General features: G+C 41.2%; 1 protein-coding gene across 2 annotated transcripts in view; it reads right to left on the reverse strand.

Moving 5' to 3' along the window:
• Nucleotides 1-1,005: 1,005 nt before the first annotated feature.
• spns2 (spinster homolog 2 (Drosophila)) overlaps nucleotides 1,006-25,377 on the reverse strand; it is a 69,251-nt gene continuing 44,879 nt past the window's right edge. The window contains exons 5-13 of one of the 2 annotated variants that reach the window (XM_036008700.1): nucleotides 24,563-24,629; nucleotides 21,062-21,201; nucleotides 19,872-20,024; nucleotides 19,368-19,557; nucleotides 16,847-16,912; nucleotides 16,222-16,320; nucleotides 12,948-13,111; nucleotides 10,261-10,297; nucleotides 1,006-4,527 (exon numbers count right to left, since the gene is read on the reverse strand). In XM_036008700.1, coding sequence (XP_035864593.1) covers nucleotides 4,513-4,527; nucleotides 10,261-10,297; nucleotides 12,948-13,111; nucleotides 16,222-16,320; nucleotides 16,847-16,912; nucleotides 19,368-19,557; nucleotides 19,872-20,024; nucleotides 21,062-21,201; nucleotides 24,563-24,629 — 931 coding nt within the window. In that variant the 3' untranslated portion in view covers nucleotides 1,006-4,512. Of the gene's footprint in view, nucleotides 4,528-10,250; nucleotides 10,298-12,947; nucleotides 13,112-16,221; nucleotides 16,321-16,846; nucleotides 16,913-19,367; nucleotides 19,558-19,871; nucleotides 20,025-21,061; nucleotides 21,202-24,562; nucleotides 24,630-25,377 lie in introns of both variants that reach the window. The other variant, XM_031310707.2, reaches the window with a different exon arrangement.

A 25,377-nucleotide genomic window follows, 5' to 3' on the forward strand; every position in this document is an offset into this window, starting at 1 on the left:
CACTGTTGTGAATTAATCCACAAGATGCAATCATTTATGTCAAAAGTTTCTCCAATGTAATTGTTATGGATTGGAATTGCTTCACTGTAAATCTAATCTGCCTGTGGAAGACCATAACTTAGAAAATGTCAAACTGCTGCTAATTGATTACAAAACACACTTGGAAAAAATAGGTTAATGATAGATTAGTTAATTTACATATTTGTGAGTCAACACACTGACTTTCTTTATGAGTCGCTCCTGATTAACTCTGAATCAGCTGCTGAGCAACACGAAAATAATAACTATTTCACCAATTAATCACTTATTACTTCTAACATTAGTTACTGTTTTTGTGCCCTCTCAAGAAAAGTCAAGCATCAATGTACATGACTAACAACTAGCTCCTTTAGTTGCAGGGAATTCATAATTATTTTCTTAATCACAAACCAGAGACAGTAGGATTCTCAAAAAAATGTTTTAATCATCTTATTCAGAGCATACATTCATATACACATCTAGATGCAAACTAGGTAACTTGTGAGGATATGATTGCAGATGATTCCTGTTTAACACTAAAATAAAGCAACTGATGAATCCTGGTTCTTGAACTGTAATGTTTTTGTAAGGTGTTAGCAACACTAATGCTACAGAATATGACATAATGGACGTGAATATTAACAAATATGTGCTTCCAAAATGATCAGTGAAATAATAATCCAGCTGTCTCTGGTTTGTAGTTAAGGAACTTAAATGTAGGCATAGCACACAGCATGTGGTGCATAATAGTACATAGCTCATTCTTAGACTTAGATAAGACACTTCTGTAGTGCGAAAGCTAACATCTTTTCAAACACTGGCTAGATTTAACTTTGCTCTGAAGCTCGACATGAAAGTCTCCTAAAATAGATCAGGAGGAAGTAATTAAGTAAAGAATAATTTCTTAATGGAGACACAGCTGGATGGTGATTCATTTGGATGTGGTGAATGTCTGACAGAAACAGAGAAAACACGATATACACGGTATGAAGTGATTAAATAGGTTTATTTGATTTACAGACATGTACATTTTCTATCAACCCCCCCTGAGGGAGCATCACAGTTCAGTTCTAGAATAATATCCTTTGATTCCTCTACACTTCTCTTGTATTGACTTGCTCTAAAAATAAAAAATAACCTCTGTTTTCTGCTCAACTTCAGAAATAGGTTTCTTTATACATGATTCTTGTATGACAAGAAATAGCACATTCTCAATACATCACTTCAGTGATTTTTAACATAGAATTACTCAATACAACGGACTTATATACACCTAAAGGATTGGTGCTGCTAAATCAACTAAATTTGGCAAAGTGAAACTCAATTCATGACCCATCTGACCAGAGCCAACGTCCCTTCTCATAACAGATATGAACAATATGTCAGCAACGTACTGTACTGTGAGCATGAAGTGACAGACCTCGGTGACAGAGGCTGTGAATTTGATGCTAGGCTATGGTTCAAATAAATCCCTGAACATTACGTGTGCAAAATGGTTTCGATCCGTTGTTCTAAAAAAAACAAAAAAACAACATTTACTAAGAGCTACAAAAGTGAATGCAAAAGTATTGCACCCTAAACATGAGACCAATACGAAGTCTTTAAACCATTCGCATTGCACTTCCTTTTGTGTGTAATATGTGTAAGATGTCCAATTCAAGATCACAGTAAACAGGATGAATCGTAGTGATGTAAAAAGGTATTGTGTTGTTTCATTGTGATACAAAAGGATGAACAAAACAGGCATTTCTAAACCCAATGACATCCAACAAAGTGTAGTATACACAAACCTTAAACTTCCCTTTATAGATTATTCTCCATTATGGTAACAAACAAATAAATACATTGCATCCAAGCCATCATTTACAATATATTAGAGTTGCTGCATGATATAGCTATATATATTTATCTCTCTATTGTAGTTATATATATATATATATAAAAACCTCATTTGGTAACATTAAAAAAAAGAAAATCAATAAAAGGAAGGTAAGAAGCTTAATTCATTAAGAAAATGTAGGTGTGTAAACACGTCAGGTTGGACAGAATCACATTCAGAGAGCTCCACGCAGTTGGAGAGAAGCTAAAGCTAATGATCTGGCAACAAGGACACAGCCCACACAGCACCCCACACATAGCCAGCAAGCCGTGAGTCACGCTCAAACATCAATGCTACAGGAACCACCTCAACGTTTCCCTTTATTCCTCCGCTAAGGTCATTCCATCCTCCTCCTTCTGTGTTTTCTTGGAGGTCTGCAAAGTGCTCCCCCCCCACCCCCCCTTTATGCACCAGTTTTAAAACCTTTGACTCCATTAGTGGCTTATAGGTTTTAGTAAAATTGTATCCACCAGGTAATTTACAACAAAACGATCCTTCAGGGTAGCTTCTAATGAAGCTTTTGCCTAAATCTCTGTATACACAAGCAACTAGCTATAGCAGACTTTTTTTCTTCTTTGTGGGATTTTGCATGAATTATTACTAATTACAAATACGATGCACATACTGTAATTAAAGCATAGAGTAATGAAACCAATTCCCTCTCTATGTCATTCTCTGGTACAGGTATGGAAGGAGACTCAGTTTTTCAGCTCCTTCTGTGACATCTGAGGAAATTCTGGTCTGGTTTCAAAGGGGGATTCCTCTCTTATCCGTTATCAACGATAAGAGCTCGCCATCAGTCTAACCAGGGGCGGAAGGATTGCCTGTTCCTGTCTGGGATTTTGATTTCCCTTAGTAATAAACTGATGACCGTGACTCCAGCTCTTCTCAAAGGTCCTTTCTTCTAATGGTGGAATGGGATATCTACAATTGCGAGGGGGAAAGGTCTCTTTTCACAATGCCTGGTATTGTAACCAGGGGGGACAGGACTGGAATCCATCATTAAAATCGACTCTGTCTCTGTGTGGGTGATGTGTCCAGAAATTCAAAACCAACCATCAGAGAGCTAAATCCCCTTTAAAGAGAAACCTGGCTCACTGATAAGGCAGTGTGGATTAAAAGGTTGGTTTCCTCAAAAAATGTTTGTATTGCTTCTTGTGTACACAAAAACACAGGTGTTACTCCTTAAAAGTAAAAAAAGTAGCATTTCATTTACTTTTGGGAAAAGCATGTACATTATAAATTATAAAATATATCGTCCAGTGTCCGCTTTAAATCAGATTGCATCATCGTCCTTCTGAAACAATCATAGGCAGTATGACCTCCAGTTTCAAATCCAACACAGAAAAAAAGAATAAAAAAGAAATCACAAGAAACCTTGTGAAAAATAATGTGCAGAAATCTGTCATCTCTGTCCTGTTTGCTGGCACTGTCAATGCTGATGTAAGTGCTAAAAGCTAAAAATAAAAACAAACGTGGGGGTCAAAAGAAGCAGCTGTTGATGTGAAAGCTCCAATTTTTAAGGCTGATTCACTGACCTTTAGAAAGTAACAGTTTTTTGGCTCTTGGTTTTGACGGCTATGTTTACATGCACAGCTAAACTTCGATCGATTATGAGAATACTGCATTCATCATGTAAACACTGTATTACATTTGAAGTTCATGTTGTTAGTACTGCCATTATGATGTGCAGAGTAACCTGATATTAGGGCTGTTGCTGGAGGCTTGTTTGAACGGATGAACAACACTTAGAGAATGATATTCCTGCAGCAAATTTTAACGAGTTGCATCACTTGGTCCACAAAACTTGAATTTTACAGCCTCTGTCAGGTTACAGGCTCCAAGTGTTGAAAGCCAGGGCAGAATGAATTGTGGACCATTTTAATGGGCGCAACAGAGACACTGATGGAGCTTTATGACTGTAGTTTACAAATGTCGACGCAGCTTCTACTGTCTAGCAAATGCAAACAGCTTAATCAAAGTAATTTCATAGCCAACGGCTGAATTATAGTGTGCATGTAAACATAGTCAGTGATGAAGTCATGAGTGTTGTTGGTGGTCAGTGCAAAGTCTGAAGGAATGTAATGACGCTATGGCACTTGGTGCAGATTGACAGCTGATGTAACTTACAGACAGAGAGACATAGGGACAGACCGTTGGACAGACAAGCAGACAGACAGGGCAGGTTCATGGTCAGCATTCAGTAGTATGGCATCAGGAGTCGGAGGGGTCATGGGGGATTTTGCCACCCCACCTCCTCCCTGGAAGGTTCAGTGGATTCTCACCGACAGAGGTGAGGAGGACACCAGCTGTCAGCCGGCCAGCTTCAGCACACCGCTGTGCGCTTTCTCACCAACCTGTGATTTGGAGGCGTTTCAAGGAGGGGCAAGACGCTCCCTCGTTCCAGTTCTAAGCAGCCTCCATGAGTGTGTGGAAAGGAAGAGCAGCAGGAGCCAAGAGGAAGATGAGGAGGACGAGGATGAGGAGGACGAGGATGATCGTGGCAGCGGTGAAGAGAACATGGGCATGGTTTTAAAGAAGTGGATCAGCTGCCCTCGCTTTTTGTCTCCAATTTGTCATCCTCATTGAGTTTGGTTGCCTCTTCAGATGGCTCCTCATGTGGCTGTCACCTGAAAGAAGGGGAGAGAGAGTGGGGAGGAAACAGTTAGAGCATGGCCTCACCGCAGGATATTCTCATGTAATTAATGTTGATGTTGATGAGGTCGAAAGCTCCTAAGCCATCTGTTAGGACCTTACTGATAGCGCCTGCACACCAGGATCAGTCTGTGACCTAAATATTTTCCTGCACACAGCATACCAACACATTTGTTTAATGCAGACCCCCCCCCAATCTGTACAACAGAAAGCTATAAGCCACAGTAGCACACAAAATATGCAAGTGTGTCTTTGCCTCAGTGTATCACACACTGTAAATCCAGATTTAGTTGTAATTAAACTTTTTTTAGTGGTCGCTACTTATGGTCACTATATTTATTCTTTCATGTTTTGTTAAATACCATATTCATTACTAAATCACATTAGTTGTTTGTAATAATCAACTTAAGTATGCAGTGCACAGATCATATTAAGCAGAGATAACTAAGGATTTTAAGTTTCTGTATGGGAGGGGCGGGGTCGTTTGAACTGTTTTGCGCTGCAAAGGCTCATGGGAAAAATGTATGTTCTGAACGGTTTCTGTTCTAGTTAAAGCATGTTTTAATAATGTTCTGTTAATGTTGGGTGTGCATTTATGTTATATGGGTTTTAGTTTTGTATGGTTGATTTAGCGTTCATGTTTATCTACATATATTGTTGCACCATGACCGAGACCCGGGTTTCAGGTTCATAATTGTATTTAGAGGTATCAGAATAGGTTTACATGGTTTAATTTTCAAAAAACACCATATTTTTGTTGTACTGCACATTGCTGCAGCTCCTCTTTTCACCCTGTGTGTTGAGCTCTCTGTTTTAGCTACAGAGTGAGACATCACACTTCTGTTCCATCTTTGTTGGGAGTCACACATGCTCAGTAGCTAGGTAAGGACTACTAGCCAGTCAGAAGCAGAGTTTGAGGGCGTGCCACGCTAGCAGCTAGGCGAGCATTATAACGTCTGTTACAAAGTGACGCACGTTTGTCTCTGAAGTAAAGGCTGGACTACAATAGAGCTGTTTGGAGCAGTTTGTGTACAGTGTTTTCTGTTGGAGATGGTAAGTCCCTTTTTCACTTTGTAAACCTATAACGTGCACTAAAAAAGATATATAACACAATAAAGGAAAGGGAAAAAGCCAAAAAAGCATAATATGAGCACTTAAACTAAACATGCTTATTTTAGACAACATAACTCCAGAAAAAAATATTTATGTTCACTAATGATATTTAGTAATGACTACTAATGTAAACTTGATTTGTCTACTGCATCAACTTACTGCTCTGTGTTAATACAACTTCACCTGTTAAGTATTACCTTGTGTAAAAACTTAAACGAAAAGGTTTGCTGATGTAAAATAATGTTTCTGAGGCTTTCAGCAAGCTTTTGCAAGAATTTACAGACTGCATAAATAGCATTGCATTAAAGATGTTAAAAACACCACATGACTGACCAACTTGGAAACTTTAACTTGGAGTTAAATATTACATTATCTCTAACTAATCTATTGATGTAAACATGCCATTGCTCCAGCTGCTGAAATGTGGCACCAGGGGGGGAAACTACACTCCAGTTGGAGATTAAATCATTAAGCGCTGATGGGGCCACGCTTGTGATCTCTTCAGATTGGATGAGAGAGATGGCGGTGCGTCCCGTTGTTTGTTTGCGCTCTGTCATTACGGTGCTCTGGATGCTCCAGTACACAAGCTACTACAGGATTAGTGCAGTGTCTCACACTCTCAAGCACACATCCACACATACACAGTGTGCACACAGACATATACGTTCACACTCATGTAGACACGCTGCTGTGTTCCAGAAACACAACAGCCGCACATCATACAAACAATGGCAATAGCTTGAACAGGAGGATTAGAGGATTCTCCAAAACAGGGATGAACCATTGCCTTCAATTATAAGTGTCAGTTGTTGCTGTAAACTGTGAATTGTTTATGAGCCAAACTTAAAATTAAATTGCTCAAAAGCCAGCGTGACATAGAGACAAGTAAAGCTGTGAATGCTTTGATGTGATAGATTGGCCTGCCTCCTAGCCTCCTAGCTTCACTAGTACTGTGCTAGAGACTGTTGTCCTCTCAAGCAAAGGGGAGGTGTGATTGGTCTGGCAAGCGGATAAACCCTAATCAAACCGACTTGTAGTGGTTTTTGGCTGGGAGGATGCAAATCATGATGGCTGACATTGCTATAGCTTTGATTGGCTTCTCATTCGAGGACGGATGGAGAAAGCAGTAAATGGTTTGGTAGACGCAACCAAAGATACTTCACTGTAAAGAGGGCACTGATTAAGTTCTTCCTTTTCGCGTATTCATTGGATTATGAAAGAAGAAGGTCTGAAAGATTAGGGCCTTTCTAAATGCATCGTCAGCTACACAGGTTACATCAGAGCCTGGCTGTACTGTGTGTGTATATACTGTGTGTGTGTGTGTGTGTGTGTGTGTGTGTGTGTGTGTGTGTGTGGTCACTGCCCATGAGCCCACTCAGCACTGCTGACTGAGGACTCGGAGCTTTTGTTGAATGATAAGCATGCGAAGAAGGAAAGTATGTGCCTGCAGCTGTGTAAACACTTTTAACACTTAAAGTTTGGACAGCAGTGACTAAATCAGAGTTTGACCTCGTGATGTGAGATTCCTCCCTGTGTAATATGGGATTGTGATTACTGAATAAATGAGTGTGAAGCTCTGCTGTCAGATCTCATGCTGATCTTTTGACAGTCCCTAGCTTGGGGATGTCCTCTTGTTATCACGTGCCGTGGGGTGAATCTGGTCAGCAGAGGCTGGTTCCTCCTGCACAGGAAGTTAATTGGATCTCAGTGTATCAGATCTCCGTCTGGGATTGCATCACCGGAGATTAATAGCTTGCGATGTATAACAGTTTAGGCGATTACTGCTTCCCTTCATCCTCATTTATTCAGCGGTCGTGTGTCTTTTCTCTCCTACTCCAAATTCCTCTCCTTCACTTCCACCCGCTCGCTAGAGCCAAACACTTTTTCTGTAATGTAAATAGTCTCCTTTAATCTACCGCAGCACTTCACAACGGCATGTGTTCTTTTACATCCTTACGTTTCTTTCTTAATTGTTTCTCAGAGCAGCGGTTTGTACCTCTGGGAACAGTGGTCAGAGTAAGTGTTTGGACTGCAACACTTTACATCATATCAGAGAGCAGATGAACTGTGAACTGTATTGATCTGTAAGTCAGACCCAAGGGAGGAAATATTGTCACTGATTGGATTATCCTCCAAAAGAAATGTGTTGATAATCAATCACCACTGAGCGCCTCGTGGTTTACTTAAGAATAGAAATGATCAGGTTTGCAGGCAGATTCAACTCTGACCTCATGTATCTGTAATCACTGCTCTCTATAATTAGCCCTGTTTGACAGCAGGGAGAAAATGCTTGAGTCGCTGTGTGTGACAGAGAACTGATGAAACCCTCAGGCTGAGAGCATAAAGTGCCGCTGAAACCTGATGTGTGGCAGCCATGTGGGAGCCTTTCATGTCACCTGTCATTAGCTGTGCATACTAATGTCACCCTGCCAATGGTAATGACATTGCAGTACTTGCAGTAAAACACACTGGTGGTTTTGTGTATTATAGCCATACTGAGAAATACAGAGAGAGAGTTGCGTGGAGCTGATAGTCTTACTTAGCTTTGTATCAACTCATTGGGCAATGGCTTGAATGTAACGGACGCACTAAAGCTTTAACTACCTTACAAATTGTTTATCCAGAATATTTCTCCGGAATATTTTACAAAGCATGCCACAACTTTTTTTTAGATTGATTTCCTGCCTTCAAGACAGCCACTGGCTCCTATTCATTAGTGCACAATGCAAATCAACTTGCAGAGCTTTCAGACTTGCTTGTGATGGGTAATCCATCACACTTTTACTTTTGGGCCTGTGTTTGACTAGATTATATGGTTAAGCAGCTGTAAGCATAAAGTGTTTGTGGAACAGTCTCATAGTTGGCACATTCAAGGACACTTTGAATTGTAGCTGACTGCAGATAAGTTATGTCTAATAACAATACAAGAAAAGAATATAAAGAATTCGTAATAAAAAAAGAATAGTAAATACACAAGATCCTTTTTGACATGTATTCCCAGCAAAATATCTTCTGAATTATTCTTTATGGATTAGTTTGTAGTCTTTGTATTCATCGTTGTTATACAATACAGCATTGCACAATAAGACAATAAAGCTGGACCTTGAAGCTTTAATGCAATGCTTTTTTTTTTCATCAGCCGATGCTCAAATGTCAGAGTGTCCTTGAATGCACAAAGGATTCTTTTTATTTATTTATTTTTACAATGGTCATAACTGCCTTATGATATATATATATATATATATATATATATATATATATATATATATATATATATATATATAAAACAGCAGGATACCCCTGGAAGTAGACACTTTATTCTAAAGTGAAGTGAATGGAAACTAATGGCTGTCTGGAAGGCAGAAATAAATCTGAAAATGTAAATGAAGGCTTGAGAAAATAGTCAGCAAAGTGTTCTTGTAGTTCATGGGATCATCCTGTATTCCGCCTGCAGGACATTACACCTTTGTACAGTTTTTCCACCAAGTCGACTGTTGCGTTCAAATACTGCAGGGAGTTGCAACTGGCAGAGATCGCCCTGCTTCCTCGCCTGAACTCTAACCATTCTGTAAGAAATCCCACACACCTCCATTTCCTGGTTTTCACAAGTTGCTGCAATTTTATCATGCAAACCAAGAAATGAATGAATTAGCAATTTTTTTAGGAAAGCTATCTATCTATCTATCTATCTAATCAATATATATATATATATATATATATATATATATATATATATATATATATATATATATATATATATATATATATATATAAATATATGACCTTCTCCATTTCACACTGGAGACACACAAAGCATTATTGTGAGGTGGTCATAATAAACCCAGCAGTGTACACATTCATGACCTATTTTTCTGCACTTTGTGTACATTTTTGACAAACGTTTAGTGGACAAATAAACCCAGACAGAGATACAAAGAAATGATAAGAAGGGGGGGTAAACCTTGACCTTTTGGCTCAACCTTTACATAATGTCACAACAGATACCTTGTCCTTCTAATCAGTAAGTCAGAGTTTAATCTTGTTATTCTGTACCGGCAACTACAGTAGCTCCCCATTGTCCTACAGTGCAGAGTTGGCTGGTGTGCTGCCAGTTATTGTGTCTTTTCTTTGCTTAGTTAATAATTAGAGAGGCTTTGCACCGTGTGTGTGTGTGAGTCCGATAAAGGCAGGAAGGAGGCAAGGCAGCTTGGGTCTTGATAAGATGCCAGATAGTTGGTCAAATAACCACCACTCTAAGAATGCCTGGACACTCCCTGAGTACACTGAGACAGGAAATAGATCATAGATCAATCATTTGTGTATCATAACGTGTATCACTTTCAGCGTTTACAATGTCATAAAGCTTTGGATAGCATCAGGGTCAAAGTGTCTTTTAAGTCCTGAAAGAAGTCTTCCTAATGAAAGGAGCTCTACATTATGCTTCCCAGGTAATGAGGAGAGAGCCCTATAAATGTTGATGTTCCAAAACCGTCTCTTTGTTAGCAAGCACTTAAACTGCTTGTAGAACTGCTGATATGAAAAGCACTAAAGTGTAAAAGCGTCTTTGGGAGAAAAGGTAATTTACCTGGTCATACCTTGACTGAGGAAGGTGGTCGTGTCATCTGGTTCAACCTGAGGAGAGAGGTATATTTTTAGGATTTATGGATCCACAAACGCTTTCAGACAGATCTTCTCAAATCACATTCAACATTTATTTTTCCCTTTTTCCAACAAATTCTCCCAGTTTCGCTCATCACAGACTAACTGTCTTCCTCGGTCTGTCAGTTGTCACAGTCTGCTGATCCTCCAGGCTGTAGTGCTCACCCTGCCCTGACCCACACTAAATCTCTATTGTCAAAGCGCACCGGCATGGCGGATGAGACAGTTATGCTCTCACACATCACTAAGTGTAAATGTGGACTATTAATGGCAACCCTGCAGCCCAAAAAAAGCTAACAACCTAGAAATAATAAAGCACTCTTTAAGGCTGGAAATAGAAAGGCGCGCTCCAGTGAGTAACTTGTTCGGCTCCGCGCCTTTTATAAATAGCGTTGAATATCTGAGGACACACTCAAAGGAGGGGAAAAAGCCGCAAAGCGCTCTGTAAAGTCAGAGGAAATTTATAAATCAGGGGCTTTATAGCATGAATGGAATCTATAAATATCCCAGTCATGAAACAGCCATAGTTGTACAAAGTTGTGGATGTTGTCATATTTCTTGGTCCCTAAGGTGCTGTTTGCAGCTCGTTATATAAAAGCTGCTGCTGTTTAAGTTTGAGGTTTTTCTTCATTGGGATGTTTAGTACAGTTCTATAGGGGCCTCTAGTATACTATGTGAGGTATGCAATGCTATGTTTGGTATATATACACAAACTTTGATGTAATCTGACAAGCTGGTGTATGATTAACCCATCTATAGGTGAGGCATACGAGCGAAGGTGGAAAATGAACTATTCTGATTCTGGCAGTTCTTTGTAGATACAGATGGAAATGTATTAAAGTTAAAGTAGGAGAGTAAGGCATTTGATATTGAATATGTTTCAAAGTGTATTCGCAATGTAATGTTCTGATATCAAATATACATGTGTACTGGATACATGTATGTAGTTCAGGAAAAGGTTTCTAATTAGGCTGGTTATTACCATTTATAACTGCAGACTTGCTGTTTGTTACCATGTATTAATGGCTTATTAACATGTCTAACTGCAGACTTTGCTCATTAGAAAGGGACAAACTCCTGGCCCTTTATTAATGATCTGATAATTTGACTTTATTAAAGACTCAATAGCCAGAGAGATTTTTCACAACCTGGCAACCGAAAACGTATTAATAGCTTCTAATCTATATCTAATCTATAAAGCATTAGTAAATGATTCATTAACGATTAATACAACTGTTAAACCTTTATTTAAGGTACTGTATGAGCTTTGAAATGTTGAGCCAGCCTCCTCACGTTTATGTTGAGCATCGTATTTGTAATAAAGCATATCAAGTACAGGAACAAGCTTCCAATGCCTCCAAGTGTGTCATATCTGAGTCTTTTTTATCTCCATCTGTTGCTCTATTAGCTTTGCCCTACAGCATGTAGTGTGAAAGTCAATGGGGTTGTGGTTAGATATAGTTTGAGTGAACATGTGCCATCTGCCCACACTGTGCAATAATGTGGTGAGATAGCTTAAACCACAAATTGGACCACAAACTAGTATCTATTACTGGCATGATGGCAAGAGTGGGACTTTTCTTTTGGTCATTGTTCTGCATTTCTTCCCTTTTCTTCCCTGGATCAGGCCCAACAGAAGCCACACATCAGCTTAGCGGCGCCTTTACAGAGACCCCTTTAAAACTATGAACATTACAAAGAGGATATAATAACGGCTTGGATGGTAGCTTGACCCCAGGATTAAAAACTTGAAGTTCAGTTTCCACATTTCTAGGTGTCCTCTTCAATACATATGATTGCAAATATGCTTATTCTGCTTTAATTGTGCTAAAAATCTGTCTTAATAAGGGGTTTTGGTGTGGGAACAACGAACTCCTCAGGGTGAAGACAAGGCTGACTGCAGACAGACATCAGACTGCCATCCTGTCTAAAAATGTCCCTCATCTTCAACAGGAAGGAAGTCATTTCTGAGAGCGCTGGCACCAGGGGAGTAAGTCAATGTGATAAAAAAGTAGGAAAAAATAGTCAGAAAGAAACAAGAAGTCATGTCTCACCATCTGAAAGCGGATGAGTGTGTTTGTTTTAGCCTTTTAAGGCTATGACCAGCTACCGTGCCCTCTGGGCTCTTCACGTTTTTTGGTGTTTGAAAGAGGAAAATGTGAATGCTTGAATAAAAGGGGAGGTAGTTAGTAACAGTCTATGTAAGGACACTTAAACAAATTGATGGCTAGAACAGCTTGTGTCAGCTCTAGAGCACTTTTATAGTAGCTGACTGGGACTTTCTATTGGCTCTGGGGCCTTTCTGCTTTCTGAGTCTATCTGAGCTCCATTGTTGGCATCACAGGGCAGCTTGTCCCTGACACACTTCAAACCCCCACAACTGGGTTAAAGAGAATATAATTGTTCCCATGTCTAACCTCTTTATATTTGTATGGCACTCAGAATAACACCAATATTATTGCTGCTTCTCCAGCCTCTTGCACTGAGGTGATGTGTTTGGATTTGTGGAGCTCAGAAAGCCAGCGGAGAACATCTCAAGCAAGTCTTAAATATTTAAAGAATGAATGGCTAAATAACAAATGAAATAATGATGAGTTATTCAAACACTGTCTGAGTCACTTACTGTTTCTCGGCCTTCTCCCTGTCATCCAGGAAAAACAGGGCAGTGGCCAGGAAAAACATGCCCCCCAGGACGATGATGAAGGGACAAAGCATGAGGGCATAGCCCAGACTGAGGAACCGCCACAGTGCCGAGGTTGTGTAGCTCTGCTGAAGGGCGTCGGAGATCTGCACACAAATACACAATGACAAACACATACCACCGCCACCACCACACACACGCACACAGAGAAACACAGACACAAAGACAAGAGAGATTTCATTCAAATTAATCATCTACCAAAAGTTCTTAAATATCCTGTCATGCTCCAACACACTCTACATGACGCTATGCTCATCTCACTCACACACAGTATTATGTGAGACGCCCTGTTTTTGTTTTAAGCGTGGCAGGATTTTACAGCTAATAGCTCATACTCTATTGTTGTCAAAGGCTTGGGTAACACTTGCGTTCAGTCTGTCTGTGATGTGTGGCGCTGAGGAAAACAGCAGCTGGAGAATAGTGGGTGTAAAGTGACCATTTCTGCTTTCCAGTGTCACTCACAGGGCAGCTCTCAAACATAGATCACTGTACTGACAATCGTGACGGAGAGGAGGATGCCGATGGTAGCTTTTAGCAGATTATGTGTATGATTGCACAGCAGGAAGAAGAGGGGGCTTCTTGTCTGTGTATGAGTGAGAGTCTGAGCGGCCATAGGTCACCCTGGCTCAAGCACGTTATATGTTAGCGTCAGCAGAATGAAATTCTCCACGGAGAGAGCTGGAGAACTGCTGACAGGAGGATGTCGGAGGGAGTAAACGTGTGCGTACAGTGCACATGTGCATGTGCATGCACGTATCCTGGAGGAGTGATCAGAGAAAGAGTGAGGATAGTGGAGGGAAATAAATGAAATACACGTGTGTGGCAAAACATGGTGTACGTCCAGCAGCTGTGTGTGTGGCCATTGCAGAGCTATTTCACCAGGTACGGTAAATTGCCTGCAACTTGCAACAGTACAGCTTAGCTATAAATACATAGTGTGCTGCTGCATGTCTAATTATTGAGCTAGAAGGAATTTCTTGGAAGATTGCTGAGAGATTGTTCCTGGCGTTTCCCTGCCACCCACTCTGCCCGCGGACATGTCATGTCCTACTCATGCAGTATAGGAGGAGTCCATTAAGTGGTTCTCAGGGGATTCTTATGTGACAACTGTTTTGGTCTACATGCTGATAGAGGGGGATGTTGGCACAAGCTCAGGAGAATTTCTGATGCACTTTTTTACACAATAGGAAGTGGTAATTGTGTGGCATTTGGGCACCAATATCTACAGGCGTTCCCACAGAAAGCAACTATGGTGCTATGGTGGTTTGTAGAGTTGAGCACATCATCTTCTGGTCTGTTTGGTGCACATGTCAAAACCCAATTGTGAACCAAAAGGACTGACTCACTCGCTCACTTTCTCCTGTGGTTGCTTAGCAATAACCACCCGTCTGTTTTCCTTGAAATTCTCCACTTTGCTCATTCACAGGATTTGTGCCAGTGTGCATAAGTGACTGTATATCTGCCCGTACTCAGCGTGCGTCACGACTAGTCCATCACACTCGCGTGCTAAGCCTCAGTTCAAGAATTGAGACAGTGAGTGGTGACGCACTTAGAGCATTCTGGCCCTCGTAGGTCGGGGGTTTGAGTGAGTGTCAGAGGAGTGTCGTGAGCCCGGAGGCTGGATGGAGAACCTGGGTGACTGGCGAACTGTGGGGCCATGACTGGGTCATTTTGGCTGGCAGTGTGTGTGGGCTGCATTATTCTGACATTTGAAACTTGTTGAAATATTATGAGAGCAATTATATTGGGTACCATATCATGTTGTAAGGCTGAAACTAAAGGTGTAACTAACAATGATTTTAATGATCAATTAATCATTCATCTATTTAATTGCGTAGTCTATGAAATGTCAGAAAATGGTGAAACATGCCCGTCAAATGTTCCTCGAGCCCGAAGTGACATCTTTACATTGATTGTTTTGTCCGACCAACAGGCCAAAACACAAAGATAATTCATTATTAATGAATTAATTGATATGAAACAGCTGTGTGAAGCAACAAATCCTCAAATTTGAGCTGCTGAAACCAGGAAATGTTTATCATTTTTGTTTAAATAAATGACGTAAATGCTTAATCAGGTATCAAAACTGCTGTCAGTCATTTTTCTGTGGATTGAATAACCCATTAATCTTTTCAGGATTGGTTGCAATATTTACATCAGTTAGAATTAAAGTGATCCAGACTGAATCACACATCACACATCACATTTCAAAGTACTGTATCTCTCTTGTGTCAACAGGACGTTTGTAGAATATAGGTTGACACTGGGTTTTATTTGATCTGCAGGAACAATACAGCGTCGGATTCTGTTTCCCAGAATTTTTTTTTTTTTTTTTTTAATGCCAGTTTTGTTTAGTCTTTTAAAGAGCTTGTCAGTACTTGGACATAACGTACTGCTCCTTTTATCTGGCTTCGACAATAGTTTAATATTTCCATTTAGGGAAGAAAAGAAAAAGAAAAACAGGACACTTTGAATGCAGCTCGACAGACAGCTGCGTCTGTTGCCAGACTGTCAGGCCCTGACAGTGGATCTCCAGGATCAGTTTGATTCACTAATCAAAGACTTCCACTTTGTCTTTGTTAACATGACCTAGGCTGTGAGACAGAGGCACAACAATAAAACACAATGTAACACTGAGGCAGTCTATTCTCTCCCAGCAAGTTACTGGCACATCATAGAAATTGATATAAAAAGTTAAACATTCAGAAGTGATGTGAAGATTGGGACATGCAGTATGCCTGTGATGTTTGTTTTGTGTTGTCTGTGCAAAACAGCGTATTTTTCATTGCGTCCTGTAGGCTCAAATAACGAATACGGAATGTGTACCTCCATGGAGTTACTATTTAACTTCAGAAATGTTCATTCTCTATTGGGAATGAGAGGAATGTTGCTTGACAGTCTGAGGTGGATCCTGTTTTACACTCCATTAAATAGCAAGCAGCACTTGTATTCTGGCCCCCTGGATATATGCATTTGGGGGGGTGGGGCTGTTGGGGGTTGAGTGACCGTGACCTTGAGAAGCCTAGCTTCCCAGTAAGAATCCCTCTCTCATCTCCTGACCGGAGCGGTGAAATCCCAACACTGTTCACCAGCCCTCCTGAGACGTGTGCTAAAAGCTTGTACTTCACTTTGCACTGGCCCACTTAAAGCAATGCACACACACACACACCCTGAGATTCTTCTGGAAGAGTCTTACCAGGCCTATCAGGTACGGACTTCCTGCGTCACCCAGAAGATGAGAGGTGAAGCTCTGAAAAGCGACCGCCGTTGCTCTCCGCGTGGGGATAACTACAAACTGCACAGAGAGAGAGAGAGAGAGAGAGAGAGAGAGAAACGGAGGGTAAAAAATACATGAGATGGTGTGAGGCGATGAAGAGACAGAGGTAGAAAGAGTCACTCGGCCATGTTAAAACAACTCTTGCTTCTTAAATTATGTACACAGAGCCCACCTCATTAGTTCAGAACACCCCAGGCAGACCTGTCACTCAAATGTCAGTAATGGCTTATCTCTGTCTCTACAAACTCACCACAGTCTCCAACCTAGTTACAAATTTAGGCACTTTTTGGTCCACCCACCTTACTGAAAGTCTAATTTCATTTGGCTTACTTTTCACTTTTAGATACCAAAACATATATCAGATTTGTTTTCATGAACAGTGTATGAATCAATCATGGTAAAGACAGTAATTATCAGCCCCACCCAAACTAGTCCACTCACACATCTCACAAAACGGTGTCTAATTAGATGGCCACCGTTTGGTGTAGTTTGTTGCAGGAATTTCCACTGACCCAGTGGATAAGTATAGGTTCTCAGTACTTACCATTAAAATGTCTGCTGTTATGGCCCAGTTCAGGAAAAGCAGCGTCTCGCCTATAAAGATGCAAACCTAAATAAAGCAGAAAAAATTGTCTATTTAGTGGTGCTAATTAAGATCAGCCAATTTCCACTGCACAAAAGACTGGTAGGCAGACATGAAGCCAAATAAGGAGGTTGCAGATATTGCTACTGTGTGTGGGAATCCAATGCTGAATAAAAGTGCTTTGGTTGCTGTGGTTTAAAAACATGTTATTATGCTGAGGCCCAATTATACGTGGAGGTGCAGGTCCTTCATTTTGGTCCCATTGAGCCTACAAGCTGAAAAACAGCACAGGAAGATAAGGATGGTTTATTCTTGTCATTCTTGTATATTCAATGTGGGAACATTTGAACACTTCCTAAATTTAAATCCAGCTGCAACGTTTGCATTTATGTCCTACTGTACTTCTGAATGGGTGGAACAAAAAACGTAAGCTTTAAATAACATGGTAGACTTGACGCACAGCGTACTATATGTGCAAGCAGGCTACTGTATGTACACCAGCCGGTACCAGCTGTTGTTGCTATTAGGCCACTTTCTTAAAAACAGACCCAGAGGGATTTGGTTTGCAGTGGAATCTCGCGTGTCTGTATTGGCTGGTTTCGTCTGGCACGGTTTGACACGGCAGGTTGATGTGTGTTTCCTGCTGGGGAATAACCCTTCTGCCAGTGTGCCAGACCTACAGTACAGTACAGAGAGCTACAGAAGCGGTCTGACAGAGGAGATGTAGACAAGTGTGTTCTGAGAGCTGCGAACCAGACACCGTGACCGACATGTTGCCTCTTAGAAGAGAGAAGCCCAGCCTTTCCTCAGATTAGCTGTGTGTTGACGAGACAACAGCTGCGGAGGGTCAATGGCTACACAGCCACGTCACGCCTCATAACATGACACATCTGTCAGTGCTTCGCAATGAAACCTGAGCTGATCACTTACAACTGCTGCTGTACTGTACAATGATTTAACATGGTAGTGTAGAGTAGTCCGAGAAGAAGTGAAGTCACGTGTTTAAAGTCACGGCCTGTTATGGTTTAACTACTGATACTGTTGTATGTTTCCACCAAACAAATTCTTAATTGGTCCTGGGTAACATCTGAAACATTTGAGAGCATCCGATGCCTGCATCTTTACCCCTTTGTGACCAATGCAAAGATAGAAATCTGGTGTCACTTGAGTGCATCAGCAAAAACCCTTTCTGTCACATAGCATTTGTCTAGAATTGAGTTGGACCGGTCTGTTGTCATGTAATTAATATGGACACCTCAGGTCTAATTGGCTGAGTCATGCCTCGCGTCAGACACCTAATAAATGTGCTCCTTTGACCTCATGGAAGTTCATTCATTCATTTAATTAAAATCGCCACTTAAGCAAGTAATTATTTATCATTTAGTAACTACTTTTTTTCAGCAGCTGTTGAAAACCAGTACGTTCCATATACTCCATACAGTATATGGAGCATGGCACATTTAATTAATAAGGTTATTATTTAATATTGTCATTCTTTGTTGATTGAAATGGCGTGTTATCACAGTTTTATAAAAGCAGTCATTGTCCAATAATGTGGCCTGTCATCCTGCACATACAAACAAAGCACCTCACACATACTTTAGTTTTTACTATTTTTAATTTTTATTACTATTGTTATATTATTAATTTGTAATTGTTCATTTTACTGTTATTGGGTATTATTTTGTAACAATTCTTGTCTTGTGAAGCACTGACTTTGTCTGTAAAAGGTGCTATATTAAACAAACTTATTTTACTGTTAAAAAAAAATCAAAGGTCAGACATGGCAAGGTCACACACTTCGGATATGGAAGGCTGTTTGTTATGTTCCCCTACACTCATGGGAAATATTTTCCATCTTTCCCAGCTTTCCAGCATTATTACTGCCCAGGTTGTTGAGAGTCAGTTCCTATTCCTTTGTCTCTTGATAAGAGTGAGAAATGTGTGCCTGGTGAGAGTGCCCAGAGTGCATTGTTTCAGGGCAGCGACTGCTAAGTTGCACCCTTTCCTGCTTCACAAGGCAATTAAGCTCTCTGGGCATTTGCCTGAGATTTTTAACTTTTGGCCAGATGAGGAATGAGCCTCAACCACCTGCAGCAGCTCCCGAGGCCATCTCAATCTAACCTGCAATTAAGGCTATTCATTATGAGGAGCAACATCCCACTCACTGCCTCTGGGCCTGAAGGGAGCTGGCATCAGGCAAGGTGTCCTTCTACTGCTCATCTCTGATTCAAACATTAACCCCGCCCGATAAGCTTTTACTAAGCCTTCTCTTGTTAGATTGGTTACCAGACTTTCCCTTTTAATTCTCAGCCCCTAAAGCTAACCCATAATTAACATACTAATCGCTCCTTGGCAGAGGGACATTTTCACTGATGACCTGTTGATTCTTGGATAACAGAAAGCAGAAAGGGGCCTAATCATAAACTTCCTCTGCTGCAGACACAATATATACAAACGGGTAACAGGAAGTGACTCTTACATAAGCTCCTACGATGCTCTTCTTGGCCACCACGAAGATGAGGCAGATGAAGATAGCCGAGCCCAGCATGCTGACAGCACACACGAGCGGGTCGGCTCGCTCTGTTTTCTGGCGGCACAGGCGCGTGGTGGCGGCCCCGATGACCACGCCTAACAGACCCGTCACACAGGTGATCACCCCAAAGATAAGGCTAGACAGGAGAGCGGAGACAAGACTTAGGTTACTTCAAATATATATCATGCAAGTCTTAAGTCCATGGTACCTGGCAAAGCTAGGTTGTGCACATTTCAAAAATAAGCATCTGTCATTATAAATGGTGCAACATTGAAATACTTCCAATATAAATAGATGAACTGGACTTTAGCTCTGTAGTAGTTCAGTCCAGTTCGTCCAGCTTTGAACACAAAGGATGCTGGTATCTTTCTCTTTTACACGGTTTCAGATTACAGATTAATATCAATCAGATTACACCTGTGACTTTATGTTTAGTCATTAACCTCTCACCTGTCTGTGCTACTGCAGATCTCTTTGGTGCAGGCCTCGGCCGTCTTCTGCACCACCTGAGCTCTGGCCAGGTACAGAGGGATCCACATGCCAAACGCACCAGTGGCAAAAGACACCGCCGAGGACGCCAGGGAGGAGAACACATAGCTCCGACTAGCCACACAAAGAAAAACACGCACAATCAAACAGGTAATAATCTTGGCTTACAACAGAAACAAACTTCTTTTTTTCTCACACAATCTCAAACATCTCACTTGCTCTCTTTGTAAAAAAAACATCTGATAACATCTGCAAATAGATAACAAGGGAATACAAAAAACAAAAAGCATATCTGTGCTACATTGTAGACTGAAATGATATGCAGTTGACAGTTTTATGTAGGAGACAAAAATAACACACCATTTAACACATTCCATTGGTTGTGAATGTGGAAGACTGTGTACAGCTAAAAGTCACACTGTGAAGGGCATAAATATGTGGTTGCTCCCCTAAAATAGTTCCCATAAACCTGCATGGCTACATTACAGTAGCTATATAGAGTTTATAACATTTCTTAAAGAAATGTAGCCCCCATGTCATATAATAACAAGGGCCTTCAGTGTCACAGATGCAAAGCTCCCTTCACAGGTCAGCAGTATTGCATGAATGACACTGGTTCACTGTGTCTTGTGTTGACATTTCCATGCCTCTAATGGCTACTGTAGGCCAACCATGAGTGAATGTATAAATGTAACAAGTGTGTATGTTTGTATCTAGGGCTCTAGGATCATTTTCATTATCTATATAATGTGCTAATTCGATACATCAGAAAAACAGAAAATAGAGTCCTTTTCCTATAACGTTAAGGCACAGAAAGAAGTTGGAACTAGCAAATATTTGGTATTGTTGCTTGAAAACTGACTTAACCGATTAATCAAAAATAATTGATTAATTATATGTTGACTAAGTGATTAGTGGACTAATCGTTGCAGCTCTATTTCTATCCAAAACCCCAAAACAACCCCAAAGATCTAATATATAATGCTTGCAGCCTATCATTCAACAAGTGTAAGCTAAATTGTTAGCATGTATGGCTCTTAGTGACCTGCTGGGGGAAAATGGATGATCTTAGGCCCAATACTAATCATTGAACAGATCAATCTCCCCAAAACCTGGTGTATTCTCTAAGGCTGGGAGGCGGGAGGCCTTACTTCTTGGCGAGTGCCTTCATGTCACAGAGCCAGGAGGTGCGGGTCCTGATGCGTCCCATCTGGTCAGCGATGCCTCTCTTTGGCTCAGGCACGAAGAGCAGGATCAGGGTTCCCGCGGTGATCCCTAAAAGTGGGGACACCTACCGGGGGCAAGAAAGACCTATTAGGGCTTCGGATTGTGTGAACACATCACACTGACATGATATTCATAGGACAAAGAACAGCAGGTTTACAATGTGAATGGACGGCCACTGTGTTTGCCGATACGCCTGACATCCTATACAAGCCCTCTGGAGCTAAGAACATTCCCTCTGCTTAATCTGTTGGCACTGTGTGTGCGTTTATATATGTGTGTGTGTGTGTGTGTGTGTGTGTGTGTGTGTGTGGAGGGGGGCTTGCCTATGTGTATAAGCATACAAGACTCTAAGACTCTGAGAGCTTTTGGCTTTGAGAGCTGCTTTGTGAGCTCTGTCTGCACCAAGGTGAAAACCCATCTGCTATTCTGTTCACTATCATCTTTTATGGGTTATGAGGTAGCATGTTTGTGCATGTGTGTGTCTGTGTATGAGGGGGAGACAAAGACAAAAGGCAGGATGGGATGTGTGGGAGAGGATTTGTTTGACTAATACAAATTGCTCACAAAAGCAAAACCAATTTCATCTGTCAGGGGAAATTCATCATATCATATTTTGTAGCTTATAAAAGCCATTTATATGCACAAGGACTGTGGTACTGTGAAATGTGTGTGTGTGTGTGTGTGTGTGTGTGTGTGTGTGTGTGTGTGTGTATTTGTGTGCGTTCTCAAGATTTTTATTGAGGGAGTAATTCTGAGTCTGATGTGGCTCATAATGTGGCTGAGTTCAGTGGTTATGGTCTCAAAGGTGTGAGGATTACACCAACACTGATAATTTCCTTTCCCATATTGTGGCTTCTTTCCAATCGTTCTCTGCTTGTGTGGAGCAACGTAATTGGATTGACATCCATAGCAGAATCATATAATGTGCTGGAGGTAGCTTAATGGAAGATACAGAGCTCATCTCAAAGAAAATAAATATTAGCTTTGTTTTGCACTCAAGGCCGCCCATAATTATTAAAAAAGACACCGGGAGTCTGTGACTTTTGACCTTAATTCCCACAGGGCCCATTAGACACTTCCTGTATGGATGGTTGGCAATCAAAGAAATTAGCTACTGCCCTCTCCTGCTCCTCATTTCAATTCATCCCCCCTGTTCCTTCTTATCGTCCACATTTTCTATAAACAAGGAACTTAGCTGGAACTGGTTGGGCAAAAACAAACGGAAGCGCTGCAGTGTTTTTTTCCTTAAAGCAGGATACTGCTGCACAAAACCTGTTTCATGTCTTGGTATTTGTTTTCCTCTGCATGCCACACCGGTGATTAATTGGCTTTGAGATTGTTTTATTGGAATGTCATTGTGGCTGCTGTGAAGCAAACTGCCCTTCTCTTTGTGTTTAGTTTTTTTTTAATGCTCCACAAAGACAAGAAGAAATGAACGTCCTGTTTCCTCAAAGCCAGCGAGCTGTCACATCCAGGAATCTCTTCCACCACGACATGCTGGGAGGATGTTTAATGTCTTCCTTTAAAATGTCACTCGGTTCATAAGAAGAGTCAGGTCATAATTTGTCTCAAGGATTTTAAAAGCTGACCCTGAAGTCAGCGGCTCCTGGGGAGTCCTGTTGGGCCTTTCATTGGTCCTCGCCATTACTGCTGGTATGCCTTATGGAGCTGTTGACTGCTTAACGTTTTGTCTCAAGTACTCATTGGAGTCCCAGTAAAAAAGTGCTATGACAACAGTGATTTATGCTCCTAATTTAACACCTCTGTCTGCTCCTTAGTACTGCAAAGAAAAAAAAAAAAAAAAGGCCAGTAAGGATTTTTTTGTTGAAGCAATACCCTATCACGGTGGGGAATCTCAGCAAATTTCTACAGATAAATTTCTCTTAAGAACTGAAATCAGCCTTTAATTAAAAGGGATCCAGCTTAATGCTCTTTGAGCACCTTTGGGGTATTTTGCGAGCCAACACGTAGAAACAAATGTGTCTTTGTGCTCCGCACAGGGGCTTACTGCCTTTTCTACCACACATTTTAATTTCTTACAGTGGATTTTTGCTTTCTCGGGAACAGCATCTTCTCCTCAAATGCTTCTCAGGGCAGCATTTCCCTTCCATTGTTGTCCTTTGTTTGAAAAATATGTTGTTGCTGTTGCAGATGCTATAGTAAGCTGCTGGTTATTGTTCTGTTGCTGCTCCTGTACTTTCTGTTGTGATGTAATGACACATTTGTTTGACCGATCACAATTCGCAGCACAGCTAGCACCTCTGAAAGTACCTGGAACACGCATGTATACTGTGTTCTGGACTGGGCCAAAATGTACCTCCAGCAGCCTCTTACTAACATGTGTAGCTAACAATCAGTGTGTTTACATGCAAAACCAAATTATATTCGGGTTAAGGCAAAACTCTGGCTAAAATCGGAGTTCTCATACCCCGGTTAACAGACCTAGATAACTCCTTTAGTAACCGGGGTATTCGTGCATGTATGCACCTTAACCGGGGTAAGCTCAGGTTACGTGTCTGTGCACGCTCAGTAGGTTATAACTGCCCCTCTCCACTCCGCTGCAGTGGTTTTTAACCCGGAAATAGAAGAGAGCAGTTAGAAGCAACGGCACCAAAAACAACTGCAACAACACAAGCTTTAAACTTTTAAACTCAGGACTTGTACGAGAAGTAAGGCATAGAGAATGTACGAAGTGTACAGTGCTGAAAAGTCATCCATGTTCTCCCTGCTTTCCAAGCTTTCCCACCTACTGTACCGGAAGTAGAGGTCATTCTTCTCATTCTACCTGCTCATGTATACATGGAGAAATGGTAGAACCCGTTTATTCACTTATACCCCGGTTATTGCTGTGCATGTAAACGCGACTGTAACCTGATGCTGTTTTATTACGTTTTTGCACCCAAAAAGACATAATACACAGGTTGAGGAGGCCCTGACACTTTCAGGCCAACATTGATCCTGCTTCATAGGAGACCACCTCCGTGGGTAAAGTGTAATGAAAGATAAATGTGTTTGCAGCGACTGACAAAAGAAAAAGCTAGCATCAGCCTTAATCTTTAATAGAAATCCACTTACCTCGCTGCAGCCATCAGATAAGAACTGAACCACTACAGGACACACCCTTTTAGTTTAAACACAAATAAGATGTTGACTGTTTGAGAAACATTTTTTTTTTTAGAAAAGGCTGAGCTGATGTGAACATCTGTGAGAATTGTTTAGCCTTTAGCTCTCTCTGCTCTGTCACTTCCCTACAATGTCAGGGCCTGTTCAGCCATGTGTGTCCCCCCGGTGCTTCTGCCACCACCGACCCCTCTGACCCCAGATCCAAGACAGGCCCCTTACCACCAAGCCCTGCAGGAGGGGCTCTTCATCTGTCTGTGTGTGCATGTTTGTGTGCAGTGTTGGGAGGATGATGATGCCCTTACCCTCAGTGCCCAGTGCCAGTCTCCTGCAGCTACCTTGGCACTGGCGCCCAGGATGTAACCCAACCCACTGCAGAGAGACACAAAGACACAAATCATCATATACATTACACTGAACATGCTCCACTTAGGTCTATCAGTGCACATTTTATATTAAGTATATGAGTCAGTGTCTTGAGTCCTGACGCCTACACTACACACATCCTGTTTGTCTGCTGCGTTGAGTGTTTGGGTACTTGACATTGAGAGCTTAGGACAGTGCAACTTGGCTAGTTGGTCTATTTGTGGATGTGCGATTTGTGCACATAGCCACAAAATGAAGGTGCAACGTTACCGCCCACGAGCCTACAGAGCGCAGCACTAACGTGGTTGTCTGGCCGAAGGCTGTGTTGTCACAGTGTCATTGGATTTCACTCCATTTTGCTTGAGTTAAAGGCTGTTTTGTGCGTCATAAAGGGAAATAACAGTGACATGCTTTGAGGGAAATGTTGCTTGATCAGATCAGATCAGATCAGATCAGATAAAGGGGCTCTTATGTTGTGATAAGCCTCTGCTGCGAGATAGCATCAGCATTTAAAGGACAAAGAGGATTCAAACAGTAAACCGAGGGTATGAGCGGCATAGGACTGATAGTTAAGTATGTAAGCATCATCTTCAACACAATAATGCAGTAGGTAATAAAGAGCTGATTCATCTTTTGATATTTTTTAGTGATCACTATGACCTGAACTATTTTGATAAGCAATTAATCATTTGGTTCATATTTCAAGCAATGTTTGCTGGTTCCAGCTTCTCAAATGTGATTTGTTACTTTCCTT

This window comes from Sander lucioperca, chromosome 13 (assembly GCF_008315115.2).
Source record: "Sander lucioperca isolate FBNREF2018 chromosome 13, SLUC_FBN_1.2, whole genome shotgun sequence".
Taxonomy (NCBI): domain Eukaryota; kingdom Metazoa; phylum Chordata; class Actinopteri; order Perciformes; family Percidae; genus Sander; species Sander lucioperca.